This window comes from Leucoraja erinacea, chromosome 16 (assembly GCF_028641065.1).
Source record: "Leucoraja erinacea ecotype New England chromosome 16, Leri_hhj_1, whole genome shotgun sequence".
NCBI classification, from domain to species: Eukaryota; Metazoa; Chordata; class Chondrichthyes; order Rajiformes; family Rajidae; genus Leucoraja; species Leucoraja erinaceus.
Window position 1 is genome coordinate 29,439,412 of NC_073392.1, and position 25,921 is coordinate 29,465,332.

The 25,921-nt window shown below is 41.7% G+C and overlaps 1 protein-coding gene across 3 annotated transcripts in view; it reads right to left on the reverse strand.

Annotated features, from left to right (window-relative positions):
* Positions 1 to 25,921, reverse strand: part of fancd2 (FA complementation group D2) — an 88,842-nt gene that overhangs the window by 21,396 nt on the left and 41,525 nt on the right. For all 3 annotated transcript variants that reach the window (XM_055648024.1, XM_055648026.1, XM_055648025.1), the window contains 11 exons: positions 23,045 to 23,191; positions 22,835 to 22,935; positions 15,040 to 15,155; positions 14,735 to 14,843; positions 13,430 to 13,531; positions 11,950 to 12,068; positions 11,439 to 11,579; positions 9,934 to 10,050; positions 5,085 to 5,213; positions 2,799 to 2,917; positions 2,132 to 2,242 (listed from right to left, as the gene is read on the reverse strand). In XM_055648024.1, the coding sequence (XP_055503999.1) occupies positions 2,132 to 2,242; positions 2,799 to 2,917; positions 5,085 to 5,213; positions 9,934 to 10,050; positions 11,439 to 11,579; positions 11,950 to 12,068; positions 13,430 to 13,531; positions 14,735 to 14,843; positions 15,040 to 15,155; positions 22,835 to 22,935; positions 23,045 to 23,191 (1,311 nt within the window). The remainder of the gene's footprint in view (positions 1 to 2,131; positions 2,243 to 2,798; positions 2,918 to 5,084; positions 5,214 to 9,933; positions 10,051 to 11,438; positions 11,580 to 11,949; positions 12,069 to 13,429; positions 13,532 to 14,734; positions 14,844 to 15,039; positions 15,156 to 22,834; positions 22,936 to 23,044; positions 23,192 to 25,921) is intronic.

A 25,921-nucleotide genomic window follows, 5' to 3' on the forward strand; every position in this document is an offset into this window, starting at 1 on the left:
AAATGCAACAATGGAATCGTGTAGATTAGTTAATTAGATAGACGGAAGGTCCACTCGTAGAACAGAGAACAGGTTGGCACAGAAACAGACCCTTTAGTTGCACCAATCACAATGCCAATCTAACTAATTTCATCCACCTCCACATGGTCTATCTCTGTCTTGCCCCACCTATTTGTGTGTCTGTCAAGATGCCTTTCAAACACAACTATTGTATCTGCTTTCACCTCCTCTCTTGGCAGCACATTCCAAGAACTGACCATTCTGTGTAAAAACACTTGCCACACCCATCTCCTTTAATCTTCCCCCTCGGATTTTAAAGCTATGACGTGCAGGAAGAAACGGCAGATGCTGGTTTACACCGAGGATGGACACAAAACGCTGGAGTAACTCAGCGGGACAGACAGCATCTCTGGATGGAAGGAAGGCTGACTTTTCAGGTCAAGACCCTTCTTCAGACTGTCAGGGAACATGGAGCCGCAGCTGAATGGCCTAATTCTGGTCCTAGAATTTATGAATTATGACCAGGTGTCTTGGAGAATGTTGCTCCTCCTCATTTATCTCCACTAATGACGGCTATTGAGGGAGTGCAACGCAGGTTCACGAGGTTAATTCCCGGGATGGCGGGACTGTCATTTTTTGATAGAATGGAGCAGCTGGGCTTGTGTACTCTGGAATTTAGAAGGATGAGAGGAGATCTTATTGAAACATATAAGATTATTAAGGGTTTGGACACACTAGAGGCAGGAAACATGTTCCTGATGTTGGGGGAGTCCAGAACCAGGGACCACAGTTTAAGAATAAGGGGTAAGCCATTTAAAACGGAGATAAGGGAAAACTTGTTCACACAGAGAGTTGTGAATCTATGGAATTCTCTGCCTCTAGTGTGAAGGCAGTGGAGGCCAATTCTCTGGATGCTTTCAAGAGAGAGTTAGATAGAGCTCTTAAAGATAGCGGAGATTGGGGATATGGGGAGAAGGCAAGAACGGGATACAGATTGGGGATGATCAGCCATGATCACAGTGAATGGTGGTGCTGGCTCGAAGGGCCAAATAGCCTACTCCTGCACCTATCGTCTATTGGCTCCTTCAAATACCCTTTTAATAACAGCTCTCCTCCCAAGTCTGTAATCCATTTCACAGATAGGCCTCTAAGAAGCACCTTAAAACATGGTTTCTGTGATTTCTGTTGTTTCAATTGCATATAGAGTCATAGAATGATACTGTGTGGAAACAGGCACTTCGGCAAAACTTACCCACACCAGCCAACATGTCCCAGCTACACTAGTCTCTCCTCCCTCCATATCCCTCCAAACTTGTCTTATCCATGTACTTGTCTGTTTCTTAAATGTTGGAATAATCCCAGCCTCAACTACCTCCTCTGACAGCTTGTTCCATACACGCACCACCCTTTGTGTGAAAAAGTTACCCCTCAGATTCCTATTGAATCTTTTCCCCTTCACCTAGAACTTATGTCCTCGATTCCCCTACACCTCAAAAAGATCACCCTTCTTCCTCCTGCGCTCTAAGGAATAGAGACCCAGCCTACTCAACCACTACAGTTCAGACCCTCTAGTCCTGGCAACATACTCATAATTCTTCTCTGAACCCTTTCAAGCTTGGCAATATTTTTCTGATAACATGGTGCCCAGAACTAAACACAATCACATGTTGCTGTTATTTTATATATAAAATGATGAACAAGAAGAAGAAGAAGAATAAGTAGAAGAGTCTAGGACCAGAGGGTATAGCCTCAGAATAAAAGGACATACCTTTAGAAAGGAGATGAGGATGACTTTATTTAGTCAGAGGGTGTGAATCTGTGAAATTCATTGCCAAAGAGAGCTGTGGAGGCCTAGCCAACGGATATTTCCACGGTCGAGATTGATAGATTCTTGATTAGCATGCGTGTCAGGGATTATGGGGAGAAGGCAGGAAAATTAGGTTGAGACAGGTAGATAGATAAGCCATGATCGAATGGTAGAGTAGTCGGTGAGCTGAATGGTCTATTTCTGGTCCTGGAACTTATGAATTATGACCGGGTGTCATGGAGAATGGAGACACTATTCCCTTTTCAAACAGTTGTCTGACTTGCTTTCATTTGAGTTCTGAAAGTAAGAAATGCTTCCTATTACCTGAAGAGCTCTTCCATTCCCAATTCACCATCTCCTGCTTTGAGTCTGTTTGCCAGAACATCGAGAGCCGATTTTAGTAGTTTACGATTTTCATTCTGGGCAAATCCACACCTGGATGTTTAAAACAAAAGCACCAACTCTGTTAAAGTACCGCTCAATTTTACTCCAAACTCCAATCCAGTGTGAAATCAATTATCTTATCATCAGCTAATTTTGATGACCTAATTAGGGCAGCATAGCGGCACAGTTTATAGTGGTGTTGCCTCGCAGCGCCAGAGAGCCGGGTTTGATACTGACCTCAGACGCTGTCTGTGTGGAGTGTGTACGTTCTCCCTGTAAACCACCTACAGTTTCCTCCCACATTCCAAAGATGTGCAGGTTTGTAGATTAATTGGCTTTGGTAAGAATTGTAAAGTGTCCCTAGTGCATAGGATAGTGCTAACGTACGGGGTGATCGCTGGTAGCCACGTAATTGGTGGGCCGATGGGCCTGTTCCCACGCTGTATCTCTAAACTAATTTAAAACTGATTTAACAGACAACTGCTATTGTTAGCTTGAATTTTATTAATACTTTTGAAAAAGTAATTTATTTCACTCTCAAAGTGCGACAAGAATTCCTTTCAATTTTCTTTAAACAACCTTGAACTGTAGCAGACTTTGTACCCACCAAGCAAAGAGAGTGTTCAAGATCTGAAGTAGTAGGTGATAGCAAGCAGCCATCCTCTGAGACTCTTTTACATCTGATCCCAGTACGTCCACCACACCATTGTTCTCAGCCATCAACGCCTGCACATCAAATTATAATGAGAAAAGGTTGACCTTTACAAACAGGCACCTCAAAGTAAAATAAAATCAACTTTTAAAATCAGTTAATATGTTCACTAAAGCTTCAGCAAGATTAATTCAACTTCAGGTAGCATATACTAGTTCACATGGGGGAGGAGTCACAAGGAACTGCAGATGCTGGATTCACGAGTAAAACACAAAGTGCTGGAGTGACTCAATGGGTCAGACAGCATCTGTGGAGGGAATGGATAGGGGACATTTCAGGTCGGGACCCTTCTTCAGACTGATTCAATCTGAAGAAGAGTTCCGACCTAGAACATCGCCTATCCATTCCCTCCACAGATGCTGACCGACCCGCTGGGTTCCTCCAGCTGTTTGTCGTTTCATCCTATGGAGAAGGACATGATTTTGTGATCCGTAACCAAGTAAGTTTCTAATTTTAGTTTTAACTTCAATTGGTTCTTCCTGCAGCACGTACATATTTTCTCATCCATCATTAAAGGCAAGGAGTGAGCAAATATACAGCTTAAGAGACATCCTTTAAATACCCACACCACTCTTCATTCATTTCTTGATGACAATAATTCATGCTAGGATTGAGCTGTGTAGTGTATATTATGGTAACTGGTGCTTTAAGTACCGGAGTACTAAAATGGTATGATTTGTATCATGTGATATATTCTATATCTTATCAGCCTCGTGAATATGTGTGAGTATGAGCAGTGTACTTTAGACCCACACTGGCAACAGCCTGTACTGAAAACCTGTGCTTGTTTCTATCTATATGCTGAAGCCGTAATATCTTACATGGTCAGACAATGTTTGTCAGATATTTGACCACAAGAAACTCATATGAAGCCGCATCTTGTCTCATCGTAAAATCCAGGAATATTTACTAGAACACAATGAAGATGACAACCTGTCTGATCTTGCCCTGCTTGCAGACATAGAGCTTAATTGCAATGCTGGTGCAGTCATCAAACCAAGACCAGGTCATTCAACATGGAGCAAAACACAAAAGAAAGTGATGGAGTAACTTTGTGTAACAAAGTGGGCAGTCAGGCAGCACGAGTGGAAAGAATAGATAGGCAATGTTTTGGGTCAGGAGGACCCTTCTTCAGATATCCTGAAACGCCAGCTGTCCATTACCCCCACAGATGCTGCTTGAACTGCTGAGTTACTCCATCATGTTGTTTCTCGCTCAAGATTCTAGCATCTACAGTTCCCAGTGTCTCTAACTCAGAGTGAAAGTTATTAACTTGCACATTTAAAGTACCACACCGCCAGGAGTAAATACCCAAATATCTTTCAATGGAATTTGCCTCAGTTCCAATCGGAGGTTTAACATTTTTTCTCCCACTGTATTCTTCCTTGAAGTCTCTCACACAGATCTACAGTCACAAGAATATGCTGCAGTACTGACCAGAGATTTCCCTGAATAGTTACTGTAATCTACACAAGACCAATATATAACAACCAACCGTTCAATATTCTATCCTTTCCTTTGAGGATACCTGCACTCAGTCCTTAACCACACCTCTCAATTCCCTCCCTCCACCTCCCATCAGCACACATCCACCCCACTCTTCTTATCCTTCTCTCCACACACCTACTCACTCCAACTTTAAAAAAAAGGGCAGCCCAGTGGCGCAGCTGGTAAAGCTGCTGTCTCACATGGCCAGGGACCAGATTAGATCCTGGGGTGGTGTGGAGTTTGCACGTTCGCCCTGTGACTGCGTGGGTTTTCTCCGGTTTCCTTCCCCATCCCAAAGACATTCAGGTTTGCTGTAAATTGCTTCCAGTGTGTAGGGAGTAGATATGAAAGTTGAATAACACAGAACTATAGTAAATGGATGATCGATGGTCTGGTGGGCCAGAGGGCTTATTTCCATGATGGAATTTCCATTCCATCATTCTTTTAATCAATTAGACTCAGCTGGGGCTCAAAAACATTCACATGATATAATCACTGCAATATACCAAAATCATGTCCTTTCATATTAAACCTTTGGTTTTTGGTTGAAGAGAAATATTTTTTCTAATCATGGATAAACAACATATGACCTAGAAAGAATCGTAACTCGTCGCCCTTCAGTTAACAGGCTGAATTTTAATCTCATTGCACAATCTCGGGTAATCATTCATCGTCACAGATGCCAGACTTTACCTGAAAGAAATTGTGAGCATTTTCCAGATGGTTACACAGGGGATTGAGCAATTTTAGAGTAAACTGAGCAAGTTGCTGGGGAGTCATTTGGCGCAAATGCGAAAATCCAACATCTCGATCTCCCTTAACCTGCGTGAAGAGCAGAAAATAAACAAGTAATTTTGATATCAGAGGATCATGAAGTGTTGGTAAAGCACAGGATATTCAGCCCATTATATCTGGACCGTATATCCAACAAACAATGCTCTAGTACCACCCAATCTGTGGCCTTGCAGACTTCTATCACATACAATTATCCCCTCTCTTGAAGACAACAGTGGAAATTACCCTGTCACATCTGTAGGCAGTACAGTACAGATTTTGACCCTACTATGTAATTATTCCCTTTATCTTGTACTCATGACGTCTAATCCTCAACCATTCTACCAAAGAGTACAAGCTTCGACTATCCACTCTGTTTAGACCTCAACATTTTATATATATAGAAACATTCTATCAAGCAGGAGTAGCATTCGGCCCTTCGAGCCTGCACCGCCATTAGTTGCTCTGGTGTTTTCATGCAATTGTCCCGTACCTGCCTTATCTCTGTGACCCCTGATCCCCTTCACAACACACGTAACTATCTATTTAGCCAATGAACTGGCCTCATTTACCCTTGTATTAGAGAGTTTGAGATTTACCACTCTCTGTTATATTTCTAACAGAATAGCAAAGAATAAAAAGCAAGTTTTTCTTGCAAACAGTCCCTTATACTGTGAAAAACCTTCACACCTTTATCTATTTATTTAAAGTGTCATATAACAATATCTATATTCAAACTCTAATACATTGTAAAAACAAGAAAATTCAGAAGCTTTTTTATACCAATGATAGATACAAGGTGCTGGAATAACTCAAAGGAGTGTTTTATTGTCATATGGCCTGGATAGAACGGTGAAATTCTGATTTGCAGCAGCACAACAGAATATGTAAACATAGTACTCTGTAAATAATATAATAACAAGAGAGAACACAAGACGTTCAGTGTGTGTATATATACACAAATACATATATGGATCATATATACACAACGCACACATAAAAACTCAACGGGTCAGGCAGCAACCCTGGAGAAAATGGATGGGTGACATTTCGGGTCGGGACCCTACTTCACTCTAAAGAAGGGTCCCGACCAGAAACGTTACCCATCCTTTTTCTCCTGAGATGCTGTCTGACCGGCTGAATTACTCTGGCTCCTTGTATCTATTTTTCTCTAACACCTTTACGTCTTTACTATAATGTGGCGACCAGAACTGAACACAATTCTACCAGTGGGGTTGAGCCAACGTCATTGTTGTCGTGATATAAGAAGCACAATGACCAATTTGTTGTCGGCAAAGTCAAGAAAACACCGAGATAATAACCGGATGCTGCCGGTTTGAGGAAGAAGCATCAATAAGACCAAGACCGCGTGCTCTTCTTCGATATGGCGCTGTACAGTTCATCCAAATAACCTCTTGATTTAACAAGCTGAAAGTTGGCATATCTGGCATAGAAGAAATCCCTCATAACTGCTCAATAACATCAGATAAGATTTTTGTGCTCAGACCTCTAGATTGCCAAGTGTGGCATACAACTATGCAGCTTCCATTTTTATAAACAAGCTTTCACATACAGAAATAGATCAGAGAAACAATGGCCTGCAAATGCCGATTAATACATAAAAGGACACAAAGGCTTAGTTTAGTTTAGAAATACAGTGTGGAAACAGGCCCTTCGGCCCACCGAGTCGACGCCGACCAGCGATCACCACATACTAGCAATATCCTACACACAATTTACACATCCAGGCACAATTTACAATTTTACCAAACTAATTAGAAACTAACTTAGAAATCTGTACGTCCTTGGAGTGTGGGAGGGAACCAGAGCACCTGGAGAAAATCCACGCAGGTCCCGGGGAGAATGTACAAACTCCTTATAGACAGCACCTGTAGTCAGGATTGAACCAGAGTCTCTGACGTTGTAAGACAGCAACTCTACCCATGTGCCACCGTGCCGCTTTTCATACCTCTAGTTTCCCTCTCCCTTGACTCTCTGAAGAAGGGTCTCGACCCGAAAAGTCACCTATTGGATGGGTGACATTTCAGGTTGAGACCCTTCTTTAGATGAAAAATTGGACTGAAATATTTGAATAGATTGGAGTTATTTTTTTTTTGAAGTTCAAAGAAGAGAAAAAGCATAAATAAAAATTAATTCATGTCCATATTCAAGGATTATGTGAATATGCTCACAATATTCAAATACGTGGTAATATTCAGAATATTGCTGGTGCCATGACACTACACAGCTTTGCTTTTTCCATATATGTCCCAATCTCAATACCACTTCTGATTATATCTAGTTCTTTCTTGGTATATTAACAGAGAATTGCTGACAACTTGTGACCAGACTACTGCGTCATTAGAATTGGCTGCCTTCTGCTTTTGGCCTGCCTAAATAAGCAACTTCCCTTCCTCAGCAGCAGCCAGAGTAAAATGAGGAACACATCACATGGGAAATATTAAGGGAGGAATTCATGTTCTCTCAGTCATATGACATGAAGCACAGCTAACTCCTGTGGCACTGAGCCATCTCTGATTGTTTTGTTTTCAAGAGAGTTAGATTTAGCTCTTAGGGCCAAAGGAATCAAGAGATATGGGGGGGGGGGGGGGGGGGGGGGGGGGGGGGGGGGGGGGGGGAGGAAGCAAAGCAGGAACGGGGTACTGATTTTAGATGATCAGCCATGATCATTTGAATGGCGGTGCTGGCTCGAAGGACAAAATGGCCTACTCCTGCAGCTATTTTTCTATATTTCTATGTTTCAAACAGAGATTCTGATGAAATCTGAACACTAGTTCTGATGAAACAACAAACAAGCCACCAGAGCATTACAGTCTTTCCCATGTATTAAATAAAAATAGAACTAGATACATTCGGAAAAGATTGAGTAGCTTGTCACCAAGGGTACAGACCACTGATCTTATAGAGGAGTACAATATCATAAGAGGAATAAATCTGGTAAACAGAGTCTTTAGCCCAGAGTAGGGGAAGCAAGAAACAAAGGACATAGGTTTAAGGTGAGAGGGGAAACATTTAACAGGAACCAGAGGGGTAACTTTTTTTTTTACACAAAGGGTGGTGGGTGTATGGAACGATCTGTCTGAAGAGGTAGCTGAGGCAGGTAATATCACAATGTTTAAGAAACAATTAGATAGGTACATAGATAGGATAGGCTTAGAAGAATATGGGCCACAGGCAGGTTGGATTAGTGTCGATGGGGCATGTTGGTCGGTATAGGCAAGGTGGGCCGCAGGGCCTGCTTCCATCCTGAATCACTCTATGACACTGCTCACGTACTACAAAATACTTTAAATTTTATCCTCTCTTAAAGTTTACAACATCACGTTTCATTTTATGTCTCCACAATCAAATTGCTGAACATTTCCTAATAAAAACATCCTGAGATTTTGTTTCAGTTTCAACATTAATAACGCATTTATTTAGTTCCATTTAAAGTGCCAAAGCAATACAATAATACACCAGAGAAGGACAGTGGCCGCAGCAGTGGAGTTGTTGTCTTAGAGCGCCCGAGACCCGGAACTGATCCTGACTACGAGTGCTGTCTATGTGGTGTTTGTACATTCTGGCTGTGACCCCATGGGTTTCCTCCCACATTCCAAAGACGTGTGGGTTTGTAGATTAATTGGCTGCTGTAAATGTCACCTAATGTGTAGGTTGCGAGAGTGGGATAACATTGAAATATGCAGGTCCGATGGTTGGCATGGACTCTGTTGAGGGGCCTGTTTTCACTCCATATCTCTAAGGATTGAGCATTATCAGAAAGAAACATTGTACCATGCCAATAAGGAAATAACAGGGCAGGAATCCAAAACTTAAAGAAAGAAAGCAAGATGGATAAGGTAGATCTTTGGAGAGGGATTTGCAGAGATGTTTAAGAGCAGCAATTGCAGAACTGAGGGACTTGGTGGTGAAATTGCACGATCAACCTTGTTGTGAAGTTTCTGAGGTTTTTTGAGAGGCGAGATCACAGGAGTGCAAGGGTCTCAAAGAATTAGGCTGGAGGAAGAATACAGAGATAGGGCTGGGAGAGGCCATGAGGCCATTTGTAATAAAGAGTGAGAACTTCATGCCAAGATGTTGCCTAATGTATGGCAATACGTCAGCAAGGATAGGGTGACATGAAAGTGAGATCAAATGGTAGAATTTTGGTTGGATCAAGTTATACAGATAACAGAATGAGAGAGTCCAGCTGCATATGTTGGAATAGAGAGAACTAAATGGGCGCAGTTGGGGGAGCTGCTGTCTCACAGCGCCAGAGATTTGGGTGCTGTCTATGTAGAGTTTGCATGCTCTCCCACTGACTGCACACGTTTCTTGCGGATTCTCCGTTTTCCTTTCACATCTCAAAGACATGCGGGTTTGTGGGTTAATTGGCCCCTGTAAATCGCCCTTGGTATGTAGGGAGTGCATGCGTAAGTGGCGAGGTCGGTATGGCAGTCGATGGTGGCGCCGACCGATGGACGAGGACGGACACGTGGAAGTGAGGAACTGACACAAGGGGGGGGGGGGGGGAGAGATTTTGTAACTTTGTAAGCACCCTTCATGGGCAACTTTTGACATACCTTGGGTATGCAAGTATTCACTTCAAGCGGGATAACATAGAACTGATGTTATGATGTTAACGTGTGATCCATTGTTGGCATGGACTCAGTGGGTATAAGGTCTGTTTCAATGCCGTATCTTTCAATCAATTGATCAATAATTATGAAAAAGAATAAGTGTTTCAGCAACGGATGAACATACGTACCTTCAGGAATAGAATTTTCTTGGTAACATTTGCGACCAACATGTAATCCAGTTTACGAGATAGATCCTCCAGAAGAAACATGAGCTCTGCTGACCCCAGCTGCACAACCTCGGTGACCTGCAGGGCAAGAAAATCCTTAACACTGGAAGTCACCTTCGAGATAAAAAACACTGGAAAACCTCTGTAGGTCAGGCAGCATCTGTGGAAAGAGAAACCAAGTCCAAGACCATGGAAGGGTCCAGAAGTGTCAACTATTGCTCCTTCCAAAGATTCTTCTTGACCTGCTGAGTTTTATCAGCATATTCTATTTTATTTTATTTCAGATTTCCAGCACCATTTTAGATTTAGATTTTTCAGATGCAATTCAGGACGGGATCTGCCTTTTAGGTGTAAAATCAAACTATTTGATTTCATGGTTTGATTTTTGATCAATCAAATAGCAACCCACATTGGAACATCTAGTTGCTACTGTACAACAATACTTATTTACAGTAAACCTTCATTTTAACGCACCTCTATATAACGGATTTTGGTTGTATAGCATGCGGTCCTACCGACAGTTGCTGACGCCACTGGCCCCTGACTCACAAGATGCACCAGCGAGCCCCTCTTCATCAGCTGCTGCACTGTCTGATTGATGCAGCTGTTGCTGCGGCTCAGGGTGTAACCTAGTCAACAGCGCTTTCTTCAGGCCGCTGCCACCGGCAGGACGTGCTCGGTCACTGTGGGGCTCCCTCCCCTCTGACCATCTGCCGCTTCTTCCTGTCGGCAACTCCCTCATCCCTCTCCTTCTCTGGAGTCACCGACATACTCCACCGTGGAAGGTATCGGTGACTGCAGGAGAACAGGAGGAAGGGGCGGTGGAGGAGTGAGCGGGGAGCGGACTGAGCGGGGAGCGGACTGAGCGACGGCCGACAGGAAGAAGCTGCAGCTGGTGAGAGGGGAGGAGCCCCACAGTGACCAGTGTCGGTGGCAGCGGCCTGAAGAAAACACTGCCACCCAAGTGCTACAACTCAAGCCCCAACGACAGCCGTATCAACCAGACCATGCGGCAGGTCTTGACGAAGGCTCACTGGTGCAGACCAGCCGCATCGGCGTCTAGTTTTAAGGTGAAACAACACAAAGTGCTAGAGTAACTCAGCAATGTTGAAGGGCCCCGACCCCAAACGTCACTATCCATTTTCTCCAGAGATGCTGCCTGACCTGCTGAATTACACCAGCACTTTGTGTCCTTTTGTGTCTCTGACTCTGTTATAGCGGACAATCAGCAATAACGGACACCATTCCCCCCCCAATGATTCATTATAACAAGGGTTTACTGTATTCTGTTAAAGCGTTAGTGCTATGCTGCAAAGTTATGTATATCAATTGATTATTATAAATAAAGTGCTTTTGCCATGCAAAAGTATATTATTATCACAAGAAATGAAATGTGGATACTTTTTTTAAACCGTTTGATGAATTGGCAAGGTAGCTTTTCTGGTGTGTGCTATCCGTACACTGACCTTTGTATGTAGCTCAGAATCCAGCTGGGATTTGGTTACCAGACCCGATTGTAGTGCAAAAAAAACATTTATATCCAGTTCCCTAAAGTAAGCTCTATAATTGGCCAAGTTAACGAAAACCTTTCCTTCTTCATTGTTCTCCTGCAGAATACAAAATGGAATGCCACTTGGGTATTCACAGGTATCAACATCACTGTTCATTCACTGTTTTTCATTGTTTGTAGTACAATCACCAAGCATTATCAAAAGTCTACAAAGCGTTCACTTGGCAATGGGGCGGCACAGTGGTGCAGCGGGTAGAGCTGCTTCCTCATAGCACCAAAACTAGAGTTCGATGCTGACCTCGGGTGCTGCCTATGTGGAGTTTTTACACTCTCCCTGTTAGTCTTCCTTAACGAGTTATTGAAGGAAAATGTGGGGAACAAAGACAATGCATGCATGTTAACATGGGACCAGTGGAGTTTAGCCAAGTTTGCCTTCAGGTCTGAACACTTGTCCATCTTAACCATACCTTTCCTTGAGTATTCCCGGTTGGCATCTGACTTTCTTCTGAAGGCTCTTCAGTCTGGGAGCTGTCAGTGGAGGAGTTCTTGCTGCCTTCTGATTTCTGCTTTCTCTTGCCCTTCAGATCTTGAAGGAAAAATTGCAAATTAGAAACAAAACATGAACATTTTCATATTCTGAATTTGATGGATTCTTCTTTATTTAAAAAAAATAATCTCTTTACTAGAGGCAGGTACATATCACATTAAAAACATTTCATGTATATCATTCCTACATTACTAATATTATCGATTGATATTAACTCTGCTTCTAGTATTTTTTTTTTATATAGATAGAAAATAAGAAAGAGAAAAAAAAAAGATGAAAAAGCATGATAAAGAAGAATGGAATAATTTACTGAAAATACAACATTAGAGATAAGTTCATAAATTATAAAGTATAACTTTTCATCTAATCCTTAATTCGAGTTTCAGTCAGGATGGATTTGATGGATTCTTCTAACAGTAAGTAAAATAAAAAAAGGTCCTCTTCTCGTCTCTTACTCTGATGTAAATATTAATATCACCCTGCTGGTGCATTCACCTAAAGTTCACCTTTGAATCAAGACAGCATAGGCCCGGCCATTCAACTGGGAAGGAGAAACTCAGAGCAAAGTAGTTTTCTCTCCACCAATATTTGCACATACATTTTATCCCACTGGAACTATCGAACAATTGTAAGTATTAAGAACTCCGGATGATATTCCTCTTCCTAACATCATCTCAGCTGAGATCAGGGAGCTGTCCAAGAGATGACCCGGCGGCGGGTGACAAGGACGGCCCTGTGGTGGGTGCTGGAGGACGCGCCGCCAAGAGAACAAAGAGGGACTATTGGGACTACAACGCGTTGTAATTATGTCGGTGCCCTATAAGTGGCAACTCTTTGCATACTTTGTGTATGGCATACAACAAAGAATTTCACCTACATGTCACAAGAAAGTAATAAAGCATCATTCTTTCATCACCCGTTAATGATTTATTTGGATCCTCAAAGTATACAGTTCAGATGGCTAAATTAGTAACGCAAAGGATAATTCCCCTTTATTGGCAATTAAGATTAGAAGCCGACTGCAAATGACCTCTGCTATCCATACATGCCTTTGTCATAAAAAGAGAGGGGAAAGAACAGATGGTTTTAATTGAAAATACCGTGGTACAAGGATACCAGGGCCAGATCACCAATCATACCTTTGGCCACTGATGGGATTTGACCTTAAGAAAAATAAGGGCCAGAAAAAGGGTCCCGATTTAAAAGGTCACCCGTCCATTCCCTCCAGGCTACTCGACCCGCAGTTATTTGTGTTTTGCTCAGAATTCCAGCATCTGCAGTTCCTTGTGTCTCCAAGTAAAGGAGGTTACTTAGCTCATTATGTATGTGTAGACTTTAGAACAATTTTCATCGCCTATTCCAAAACTACCAAAGGGTTTACGTTTTGGAGCAACAATCACCTTTATTTCTTTTCTTCGCTACAGCTGCAGGAGCAATGGTTGGAGGAACCTCTGTGATCTCCGAATCAAAGTTTGCCAGTGGAGGAACATATCCAGGAGTTGCTGAAATATTAAAAGTGTAAGTTGGAAGGTTGTAAGTGAGCACAATAGACAGCAAAATATAACTACTAAAATTAAATACAGAAATTTATATATATATCTGAAAGTGGCTGTGGCATGTACAATAACATTTAACAATACATTTGGATACATATAAGAAAAGTTTGGAGAGATACAAGACAAACCGACAAGTTTAGTTTAGAGATACAGCGTGGAAACAGCCCCTTTGGCCCACTGAGTTTGTGCTGACTAGCGATCACCCCATTCATTATCACTATCCTACACACACTAGGGCCAATTTACAATTTTACTGAAGCCGTTTAATCTACCTGTGCATCTTTGGAATGTGGGAGGAGGAAACCGGAGCATCCGGAGAAAACCCACAACGGTCACGGGGAGAAGGTACAAATTCCGTACAGACAGCACCCGTAGACACGATTGAACCCAGGTCTTTGGCGCTGTATGGCAGCAACTGTAATGCTTCAACGCCGTGCCGCCCCACTAATGGGACTAGCTTAGATGGACATCAGACGGACATACCTGGGGCAAATGGGACCAGCTTAGATGAACATCATGAGTAGGGCCAATGAGACCAGTTCCCATATCCCATCAGCAGGATTTCCCACTCTTCACCTCCTCCAAATTGGAAAACATATTTGAATGTGCTCAAGATGTTGTTCGGTCAGTCGGTCAATTGAAAGATACAGCATGGAACCAGGCCGACCATCGATTGCCCGTTCGCACTGATTCTATCTAATCCTATTTTTGCATCCACACATTATGGACAATTTACAGAGGCCAATTAACCTACAACTCCGCACTCCGAGATGTGGGAGTAAACCTGAAGGTAATCCATGCGGTCACGGAGAGAACTTGCAAACTCCACACCCGAGTTCAGGATTGAACCGGGGTCTCTGGTGCTGTGTTTTTTGTTGTGGGATTATTTCGACAGTAAAGCCTCCAGGACAATGGGAGCCACACAACCACAAAAGTCAAGTGTGACAGGGGACCAGCACAAGTTTGTATTAATGTAAAGACCATCTCAACTATAATTTAGGCCATGATCTTCACTTTCACCTTACAAATGCTGCTACAGACAGCAATCAGAGAACTTATACAAAATCCCCACACAAAATGTAGCCGTGGCAATACATGTCACAAAATGGCTAAGCTGTAAACCCCATGAAAGCATAAGCCAAAGCAAACCTGTTATACACTTCTCAAGTAGTCCCTGCAGCTGAGTGATGTTTTGTAATCGGAGAAGTACCTTTCCCTTCATCTCAATGTCCTGCAGTTTACAGAATCCATTCACTACCTGGAAAACAGATAAAATGAAACACTCCTGACAACTCCACAGAGAATATACTCATTAACTAGACTGGAAAAGACGTCTATTTTGATTTGTAATTCAATTAGTGAGGTTAGCAATTACACAGTGAGTCTTCAGAACACTGAAGCAATTGCCCATTCTGTTGTAGACTTGTACCAGATCAGCTTGCAGGTAATATTACCTCTCTGAACCAATTGATGGCATGAAACAGCAAAGAACAAAGCAGCTCCCGTTCTGGTTTGGACAGTGACTCCACCTTCTCCACAAGCTCCAAGTTGGTCAGGTGAAGTGGACAACCTGCAAGGAGACAATTAGTTCAGTAAATCCAAATGCCCCAACAATCAAGAATTTTACATTGATCTGTTTTTGTTTTTGCCTTGCGTGCTTATAATATTAAGACACACAGAATCATAAAGTAAGGTTCACTTAGTAATAAAAAGGAAGTGCAGACACAAAATGCTGGAGTAACTCAGCGGGACAGGCAGCATCTCTGGAGAGAAGGAATGGTGATGTTTTGGGTCGAGACCCTTCTTCAGACTGATTGTAGGGGGGGGGACTGGAAGCAAGAATTACCCTATCCCTAGCCAACAATCACTCAAGGAACTTCCATGCATGAGGTTATCTGTTGCCAGCCCCGATTCGTCAGGTTCAATTAGCATTGTACTACAATATTTTAAAACTATATACTACAGTTTTTTTACCTCTTAACATGTTATAATTTGTATCAGTGTGGAAATAATTCATGATCTTCATTTTGTGACTCTTCATTGATAACTCTTCATTGATAACATGCATTGCTCTATATTACGACATAGGTTGTGTAACTGCATAGCAATTTGCTACAAAGTACATCACGTAACAGATTATGGAAGAGTGACAATCATTTCTCTGAACTTGTAATCAAGAAGTCTACACTAACAATCTATAGATTCAGCTACCAAGCCCAGCTCATAAGTTTCCCCTAACAAACACATGGGGCACTGAGGCTAAAATTATGTTACCGACCAGTCAAGCAATAAATCCACACAAAATTTTCATTGATTTTACAGAAAACTCTGCCACAATCTTATTATATCGTCTGTTAGACCAGCTTACTGTACAGGACCAGTAGGGAGCAGCTACGAGTGTTCATTTTTGACCCTGAACTCAGTCACAAGGCATCAGGTTAAAAACAGGTAAGGAAACCTTTGACTGATTACCACATATTACCTTATCTTGGTTAATGGATCAGCATTCATCCACATTGAATGCAACTTTAAAAAAGCACCGTGGCACAAAGTGGCTGAAATCTGTTATATCTGAGTAATATTCTGAATATTAATTTCTGAATATCTGTCACCAAGAGCAGGATCAATTAGCTCTAGAAACATTGACCGTGTTGAAAACAAAGCTGAATTATTTATTAGAATATCAAAACTCATCCCAGTTACGGTGATTTTTAAAAACAGGATGCCTAAATTGTTATAACTAATCACAAGGGTCTTGACATGAAACATCGCCTACCCATTCTCTCTATTGATGTTGCCTGACCCACCTCGTTACTCACAGCAGATGGACACCAAGTGTTGGAGTAACTTAGCGGGTCAGGCAGCATCTCTGGAGAAAAAGAATGGGTGGCGTTTTGGGTCGGAACCCTTCTTCAGACTGCTTATGATTAAAAAGACTGGCGGTGAATAAAAATAATTAGAAGCAATGGCATTGAATCACCAGAGTTACAATAGTGGGCTCTCTGAGCGTTAATAGACGTTGTATACCAGGCAATCCCTTTCCATTCTTCAAGAACAACTCTGATCACTCAAGTTGACCTTATTCTTGATGACAAACATTGAAGATCCCGGGCCATCTTGTGCTTCTTCCAGATCAAGGGCAAGTCTTAAAGGACTGGGTATTTAATAATTTATAGGAACAGAATTAGGCCATTCGCCCCGGTCAACTCTGCCATTCAACCAAAGCTGGTTTATCTTTCCCTCTTGGCCCCATTCTCCTGCCATCTCCCCATAACCCCTGACACTCTAATCAAGAATATGTCAATCTCCGCCTTAAAAACATGCATTGACGGCCTCCACAGCCGTCTGATCCAAAATGAGGGATTGCACTCTCTGACCGTGTGTTCAACAGATTCAAATGCCCGTGACATTAGTTGGAGTCACCATCACAACACTTGCTTACACCAAGGCTCATTTTCGATTGAAAAACTCTCCATATTGTGTAACGCTGTTGTGCAAAATCAAGTAAATTCAAAGCAGTACAGAACGGCAATCACAAGGTTTTATGTTGCTGCAGAATGACTGTTTCCATTAAATGTCCAAGACCAAAGCCTTGTTCCACCATTACCAACAAGCTGTTGACCAACATTCACACCTCACACCTTTTGCTCTAAACTCCAGCCTTTGTTCCGACTAGCTGCCCGTCAAACCACCCCTCTCAACCCGTGTCCAACTATTACCTGCCAGGCCTTAAAGCTCAGGCCCTTGAGTCCTGGCAACATCTTTGTAAACCTTCTCTGCACTCTTTCCAGCTTGACAACATCTTTCCTTCAACATGGTATCCAAAACTGAACGCAATACTGCAACTTGACCTCCCAACTTCAGCGCTCAATATTCTGACTGCTAAAGGCCAATGAGCCAAAAGGGTTTTTGACAACCCTATCGACCTGCAATGACACTTTCAAGAAACTATTTACTTGTACTCCTAGATCCCTCTGCCCTCTATCCAGGAGAAACCAGAAAGAAACACAAATTCAGAAATAAACCTCCTATACAGTGGTTAGAACATGAAACTCATCGCCACAAGGTGTAGCTGAGGCAAGTAAAACAGTATTATTGGTGTAGATCGGTTCATCAGGAATAGTGAGGATGATATGATCATGTTGTTGTATAAACACAATTGGTGCAAAAACATACTTGGTGTATTCAACGAAGAAATGTGTCTATACCACTGGCGCTATGGTGTTCCTTCCTCGGAAGTCCAAGAAAATTTGGTGTCTAAATGACTCTTACCAATTTCCACAGATGCACTATAGAAAATATCTTATTCAGGTGCATTACAGCTTTGTAATGGCAACTGCTTTGCTCCGAAACGCTGCCTTATCTGTTGAGTGTTTCTACCACTTCCTGTTTTATTTCAGATTTCCACCACCTGCAGTGCTTACCTCTTGTTACTAATTACATTTGTTTCCTTCTACCTACTTTAAGATCACTGAGGTGAGTTGTGACATCTCGGAGATCAGCTAACTTTATGTGGGGGTGTGTTTTGTATTACGTCTTGGGCTCCGTTTTGCACAATGTACTCTGTTCTTTCATGACGCAGCTTGAAAACAGTCTTACCCCCAAAACAGTTAAATTTAGTAGACGTGGTGTTGGGTTCCGATTAATATGCCGAATTGTTTCAGCAGTTTCCATCGAATAAATAGGTGTGAAACAGCCGTTATAAATAGAAATGGCCAAACAAAAGCAGCTTGACAACAAAGTTTACATCACAACAGCCTGCAGGTTTTCTGACATGGGAACTTCCTTTATGAATTCAATGGGAACCTGGCTTATAATTTCCATCCAGAACTAACTGCACATTTATTTTGTTGCGTTGACTTTAGATTTGAGAGATACAGCTTGGAAACAGGCTCTTTGGCCCACCGTTTGCACACAGACCAGTCATCACCCCGTACACTACCACTATCCCATACACTGGGGACAATTTACAATTTTTTTTTAACTGAAGCCAATTAACCCAGCAACCTGTACGTTGTTGGCATTTGGGAGGAAACTGAAGCACCCGGAGAAAACCCACGTGGTCACAGGGAGAACTAATTCAATTTACAAATTCGCAAACACCACCATTATGGGCTCAATATGATGAGACGCAGTACTGGAAGGAGATTGAGAACCTCGTGTCCTGGTGTTGAAACAACAATCTTGCTCTCAATGTCAGCAAGACGAAGGAGTTAGTGATCGACTTCAGGAAGCAAATCAGTACACATACCCATTGACAATGGTGCCAAAGTAGAGAAGTTAGAGTCCACTGACGCTGTCAGAGTTGACTTATTTAAAGCAGATTTTGGATTGAACAAAAATTTCCATATTACTCCTCACGAGAATTGGCGAGTAGATTCTCTACGGGCCTATCAATATTGGGATGATGAGAACAATGCAGAAACTTTGATTAAAATGACAACGAATGTTCTCATGAAGAATCAAAGCAAAAATATTAATTCACTGTATGTGGAAATGTATTACTCCTCCTCTAATATGCTGTGAGAACATGATGAGCTGTAGAGATAGCTTCTGTGGTAAAGATTCTTTGCCAGTGGAATTAGAACAGCATTTGAAGTGCATTTTTCCACCGCAGTTAGTGTACAAATTGTGTTTGGAAACCCGATCATATGTGCCAATTGCCATTCCATTCCCAGCGTTAGAATTGCAGGTTTGAGAAGTGCAGTTGAGGTTTAGGCATGTTGCAGCAGTGTATCATGCATATGCACCTGCTGGGGAGTAAATGTTTAAAGTGGTTAATAGGGTGCTCATCAAACTAACTGCATTGCCCTGGATGGTGTTGAACTTCATGAGTGTAGCTGAAGCTCTTGACTTCTACCTTGTATCAAGTTATCTGAAGATTAGCTTTATCGAGTGCAAGGACTACAGAAGAGGCTTGAGACGGATCATCAATTTGGCATTTGCAGCGGGAGATTGTAGCATTGTCCTTTGCATTTGTTCTGAGCTCCATCATTATTCAAGATGCAGCTGTTCAAGGGATCTCTCTCTGGTGGTTGATCTGTTGTACACCACAATGTACGAGTGGTCTTGGTAGCCTTGTGTAGGTTAGATATAATAGAATCAAACTTAGGAGCAGGTGTGAGCCTCTTGGTCTCTCAAGCCTGCTCTGCCATTTGCAGGTTTGCCATTTACTCCTAGCACAACCTGTCCAAGCCTGGAACTACTTTCTCAGAATTACTTCAAATTCTTTAACATTCTTTGCTATACAAAGACAATGCTCTGTATTGTCTTGGGTGAGATTGTTAGTCTCACCCAATGAATTAAAATTCAAAATAGGTAAGCCAATTCAAGATTTATCAGGGATATATACAAAAGAGCTGGATAACTCAGCGGATCAGGCAGCATCTCTGGAGAAAAAGGATAGGTGGCATTTCAGATCTGGACCCTTCTTCCCGAAATGTCACCCATCCTTTTTCTCCAGAGATGCTGTCTGATCCGCTGAGTTACTCCAGCTCTGTGTCCATCTTTGGTATAAACCAGCATCTGCACTTGTTTGTTTCTTTATTTTATTCCGGTGTGGATAATTTAATGAAGTAAAATGCGCTGAAGTAACTCAGTGGGTCAAACAACATTTCTAGAAAATATGGATAGTTGACGTTTCGGGTTTGGCCCTTTCTTCTCGCTGATTGTGGGGGGTGGGGGGGAGAGAAGAAAGCTGGAATAGTGGAGAGGCAGGACAAAGTAGGGAGAGTTTGCGAAGGCTAGGACTATACCTTGGAGCACAGGAGGATGAGGGGCAATCGTATGAAGGCACACAATATCATGAGAGGAATAGATCGGGTAAACAAAGTCTCTTGCCCAGAGTTGAGGAATCAAGAATCAGGGGACCTCCTTAAAGTGAGGAGGGAAATATTTAATAGGAATCTGAGGGGGAAATTTTTAAAAAAAAAATATTCAAAAGCTGCTAACTTTACTGTACCATTTTACTGTTGTGTGGTGTCTTTTTAAAATTGCTGTTTTTTTCTTTTTTTTCCTCCCACAAATATGTCATATGTGAATATGTGATTCTGTTCCATTCTGTTTTGCACAATCTGGGTTTTTTTTTTGCACAATCTGCAAGCATTGCCAATTTTCATTTCACTGCACATCTCGTATGTGTATGTGACGAATAAACTTGACTTGACTTGGTGGGTGTATTGAACAAGTTGCCTGAGGAGGTAGTTGAGGCAGGCATTATTGCGATGTTTAAGAAACATTTCGGCAGGCACTTGGAGAGAATAGGTTCAAAGGGATATGGGCCAAACCCTGGCAGGTGAGATGAAGAAGAAACATGTTGGTCATTGTGGGTAAGTTGGGCCGAAGGGCCTGTTTCCACGCTGTATGACTTCAATAGTGACTAACATACAGTACATTTATGATCTCCAATGCTCAGTCAACTCTGCTATCAAAAAATATTTTAAAAATCTGCAAAAGTACAGAAAATTAAGCAATCAAATTAAACTTTTAAAATACAATTTTATATTGACAAATAATGGATTACGGCTCATGCCAAGCAGTACAAATTGAATCAGTATTATCAAGTTGCAGTAATTAATTTCCCCACTAGAGAGCTACCTATATCACAATGGGGTTCCATCAAGCTTCACCAGAAACAAATATTTTTAAACTGGTGAGAAGATTAGGTTATGCCACATCTGGAGTATTGCCTGCAGTTCTGGTCGCCCCATTACAGGAAAGATGTGCAAGCTTTCAAGAGAGTGCAGAGGATGTCCCACTTTCCCAAGTTATTCACGAATTCTCCCGAGTTATGCAAAAATTCTCCCCAGTTTTCAAACTCGCAGAATGTTCGTCACGACTCTGTAGGAGGCCGTGGGAGTCCGTGGATATATCGTAGCGGCTCGTTATGTCAGCCGTACGTACTCGGGGCATCAGGTAAGTCGGGACGTTTTTTCAGCATGAGGAAAAATGTCCACAAGTAAAAAAATAACCCCGAGTACTTACGGCTAGCATAACGAGCCGCTACGATATATCCACGGAATCCTACGGCCTCGTTACGAACACTCGTTACGAACATTCTGCGAGTTTGAAAACTCGGGAAAGTGGGACAGGCCCTTTACCAGAACGCTGCCTGGATTAGAGAGTTTCAGCAACGGATTGAGGTTGTATAGATTTGGATTGTTTTCTCTGTAACGTCAGAGGTAGAGGGGAGACTTGTTGGAAGTATATAAAATTATGAGAGGCATAGATAGGGTAGACGGAACCTTTTTCCCCAGGGTGGATATGTCCAAACACTGGAAGACAAAGCTGAGAGGGAGAAAGTTTAATGGAAATGTGTGGGGCAAGTTTTTTTTCCCACACAGAAAGTGATGGTGGCCTAGAACGCATTGCCAGGGGTGGGTGGTGGAGGCAGATACAACAGTGACATTTAAGATGCTTTAGGATACGCACATTGAAGTACAGGGAATAGAAGGCTGTGGATCATGTGCAGGTATAAGAGATCAGTTCAGCAGGGCATCATGTTCGGCACAAACATTGTGCCGAAGGGCCTGTTCCTGTGCTGTTCTGTTCTACAAACAATGTTGAAACGGTACTCAGGCATTTGCTCTATATGGGCAGTGGGGTTTCCCAACACAACTTTTAATTTACTTAAAAAAAAATGTTAAACACTATTATTATTATTATAAACTCCCCAGTGCACCCAGTAAGTGGAAAGCGAATATGTGTTGGAAGGAACCGCAGATGGTAGTTTATACCAAAGATAGACACAAAATACTGGAGTAACTCAGTGGGTCAGCAAGTATCTTTGGAGAAAAGAAATTGGTGATGTTTTGGATCAGAACCCTTCTTCAGACTGTAAAATAGAAACAGCCAGAACAAGACAAGAATGCAGTTGCTACTTGAAATTAGAGAAAGTAATGTTCAAACTACTGGGAAAGGGAGCGTGGAAACCAGGGTCCCGGCAAGTGAATAGGGAGCATGGGAACCATAACCTGGTGAGCCAGATGCCAAATGATTGAGATTTCCAAATAGTTAGATACTAGATTTTCATTTTTACTGCACATTTAAATATACTCACATTTATTTACAATTTGCTTTTATATATACTGAAGCAGATTCATTACAATATTAGTGGAGGAAGTATTACCTGTCTAGAAAATCACCTGCTTCTTGGGAAACAAACTTCAGCTGAAGTCAAAGGCTAATTATCTTCTCAAAAATTACCCTTTCCTTCTCAAACTCAACAGTGTTAAGCACCTCAGTACCCACCTAACAAGGCGTCAATCTCCTCCAAATTTCCATCGTGTTGCACCTCTTCGCATAGTCGCAGCAGACGGAAAAAGGAAGCAAGACTCACGGGAGAAACGCATCTAAAACGTAACAAATAAATACCGTTTTGACCTTTGCTTTCTTTAAAACATAAAACAAGTCACATCTATGCTGTTCACTGTTTTACAAGAGCTAACTGCTGGTTCTTACTTCTTGGCCCCCTGTTTGCTGGGTTTTCCATCAATGCTTGCGTTAGTCAAACTGTTGGACAGCAGCGGCAGTAGGTTGATAACAATCCCACCTTCACTCTCTTCTTCATCCAGATTAAACATGCACTTCAGTGGCAGCAGATATTTACTGAAAGAATCAAAATATGTATTAAGTGCAGCATCTGGACAGCACATTTGAGTATTAAAGGGACCCAGGGTGGGGAGGGAGGTGGCCAAGAGAACAAAGAGGGACCATTGGGACTACACAAAACTATAACTTTGTCGGCGCTCTATACGTGGCGACTCTTTGCATACCTTGTGTGCAAAACAAAGAATTTCACTGTGACATGTCACATATGATAATAAAGTATCTGTCATTCATTCAAATAACTTTCCCATATTCCGATCAAACCCTGATAAAACTGTCTGAGGAAACCCCTACAAAGCTAATTTGGGTAGTTTTAATCTTTCTAATGGAAAGGCCCATGATCCAAAGGTGACAATTATTCAACATGGTGCAACAAAGCCACTTGGCATGGGTGCAGTAAGTGAAAAAATGCCATGCCTAACCCATCCTCTCAACTGTACAAGGACTCAAATGTAGATCACCACTCTGTGAGATTTACGATCATTTCATGGCCATGTTCATCATTATCACCTTCCCCAACCCAATAACCACAAATACACAAACATACAGTGGCTTGCAAAAGTATTCATACCCCTTGAACTTTTCCACATTTTGTCACGTTACAACCACAAACGTACATGTATTTTATTGGGATTTTATGTGATAGACCAACACAAAGTGGTGCATAATTGTCTTTCCTCCAATACTATTTTTCTTCCTTGATCCAATATACAGTTTATGCATGATGATTGAGATGTTAAAGGCATTGTTGACATCCAAAGATATATTTAGCAAATTATTTTATGTGATGATAGTGGTGATGTGGTTTATTTTGCATGTTTTTTATGTAACCAGGCCAGGATTCCAACCACCCATAACTTATGTTCATTTAATAATTTGCACTTGCAAAATGCTGCCATTCACAAAATTGACTTTTATCTTGAGTAATGGTTTTGTTTGTGGATTAGCAGTTTGAATATTTTAGAGATGCTTTTAGATAGGCTTCTGTATAATACCAATTTGGCACTTTTGTAAAATCTGAAAAATTGTTCTGGGCACTGAATATGCATTTCCATTATTCCCAGGTAATCTCATATCATGAATAAATGGTGCGCAAACAGAGAGAATGCAATTATCATGATACAGTGCCCGCCATAATGTTAAGGACAAAGACCCATCATTTATTTATTTGCTTCTGTACTACACAATTTGAGATTTATAATAGAAAATAATCACATGTGGTTAAAGTGCACGTTGTCAGATTTTAATAAAAGGCCATTTTTACACATTTTGGTTTCACCATGTAGAAATTACAGCAGTGTTTATACATAGTCCCCCCCATTACAGGACACCATAATGTTTGAGATACAGCAATGTAATGTAAATGACAGTAGTCGTGTTTAGTATTTTGTTACATATCCTTTGCATGCAATGACTGCTTGAAGTCTGTGATTCGTGGATATCACCAGTTGCTGGGTGTCTTCTCTGGTGATGCTCTGCCAGGCATGTATTACAGCCATCTTTAGCTTATGCTTGTTTTGGGGGCTAGTTCCTTTCAGTTTTCTCTTCAGCATATAAAAGGCATGCTCAATCCGGTTTATATCGGGTGAGTGACTTGGCCACTCAAGAATTGACCATTTTTTAGCTTTGAAAAACTCCTTTGTTGCTTTAGCAGTATGTTTGGGTTCATTGTTTTGCTGTAGAATGAACCGCCGGCCAATGTTTAAGACATCTGTTTGAACTTGAGCAGATGGGATGCATCTATACACTTCAAAATTCATTATGCTACTACAATGCGCAGTTGTATCATCAATGAAGATAAGTGAGCCAGTACCTTCAGCAGCCATACATGCCCAGGCCATAACAACCCCACCACTGTGTTTCACAGATGCGGTGGTATGCTTTGGATCTTGGGCAGTTCCTTCTCTTCTCCATGCTTTGCTCTTGCCATCACTCTGATATAAGTTAATCTTTGTCTAATACAAGTTAATCTTTGTTAATAATCATCTGTCCACAAGACCTTTTTCCAGAACAGTGGTTGCTCTCTTAAGTACATCTTGGCAAATGTAACCTGGCCATTCTATTTTGCAGCAAACCAGTGGCTTGCATCTTGCTGTGTAGCCTCTGTATTTCTGTTCATTAAGTCTTCTGCGGTCAGTGCTCATTGATAAATCCACACCTGAAGATTGTTTCTGATCTGTTGGACAAGTGTTTGGGGGGTTTTCTTTATTATAGAGAGAATTCTGTCATCAGCTGTGGAGGCCTTCCTTGGCCTGCCAGTCCCATTGCGATTAGTAAGCTCACCAGGGCTCTCTTTCTTCTTAATGATATTCCAAACAGTTGATTTTGGTAAGCCTAAGGTTTGGCAGATGTCTCTAACAGTTTTATTCTTGTTTCTCAGTCTCATAATGGCTTCATTGACTTTTATTGGCACAACTTTGGTCCTCATGTTGATAAACAACAATAAAAGTTTTCAAGGTTGGACTGGAGAAAAGACTAGGTGCTGAGAGCTCTCTTATACCTGCATGAAGGAGGCAATTAAACACACATGATCAATTACAAACACCTGTGAAGCCATGTGTCCCAAACATGATGGTGCCCTGAAATGGGGGTGGGGTGACTATGTATAAACACTGCTGTAATTTCTACATGGTGAAACCAAAATGTATAAAAATGGCCTTTAATAAAATCTGACAATGTGCACTTTAACCACATGCGATTTTTTTTCTATTACAAATCTCAAATTGTGGA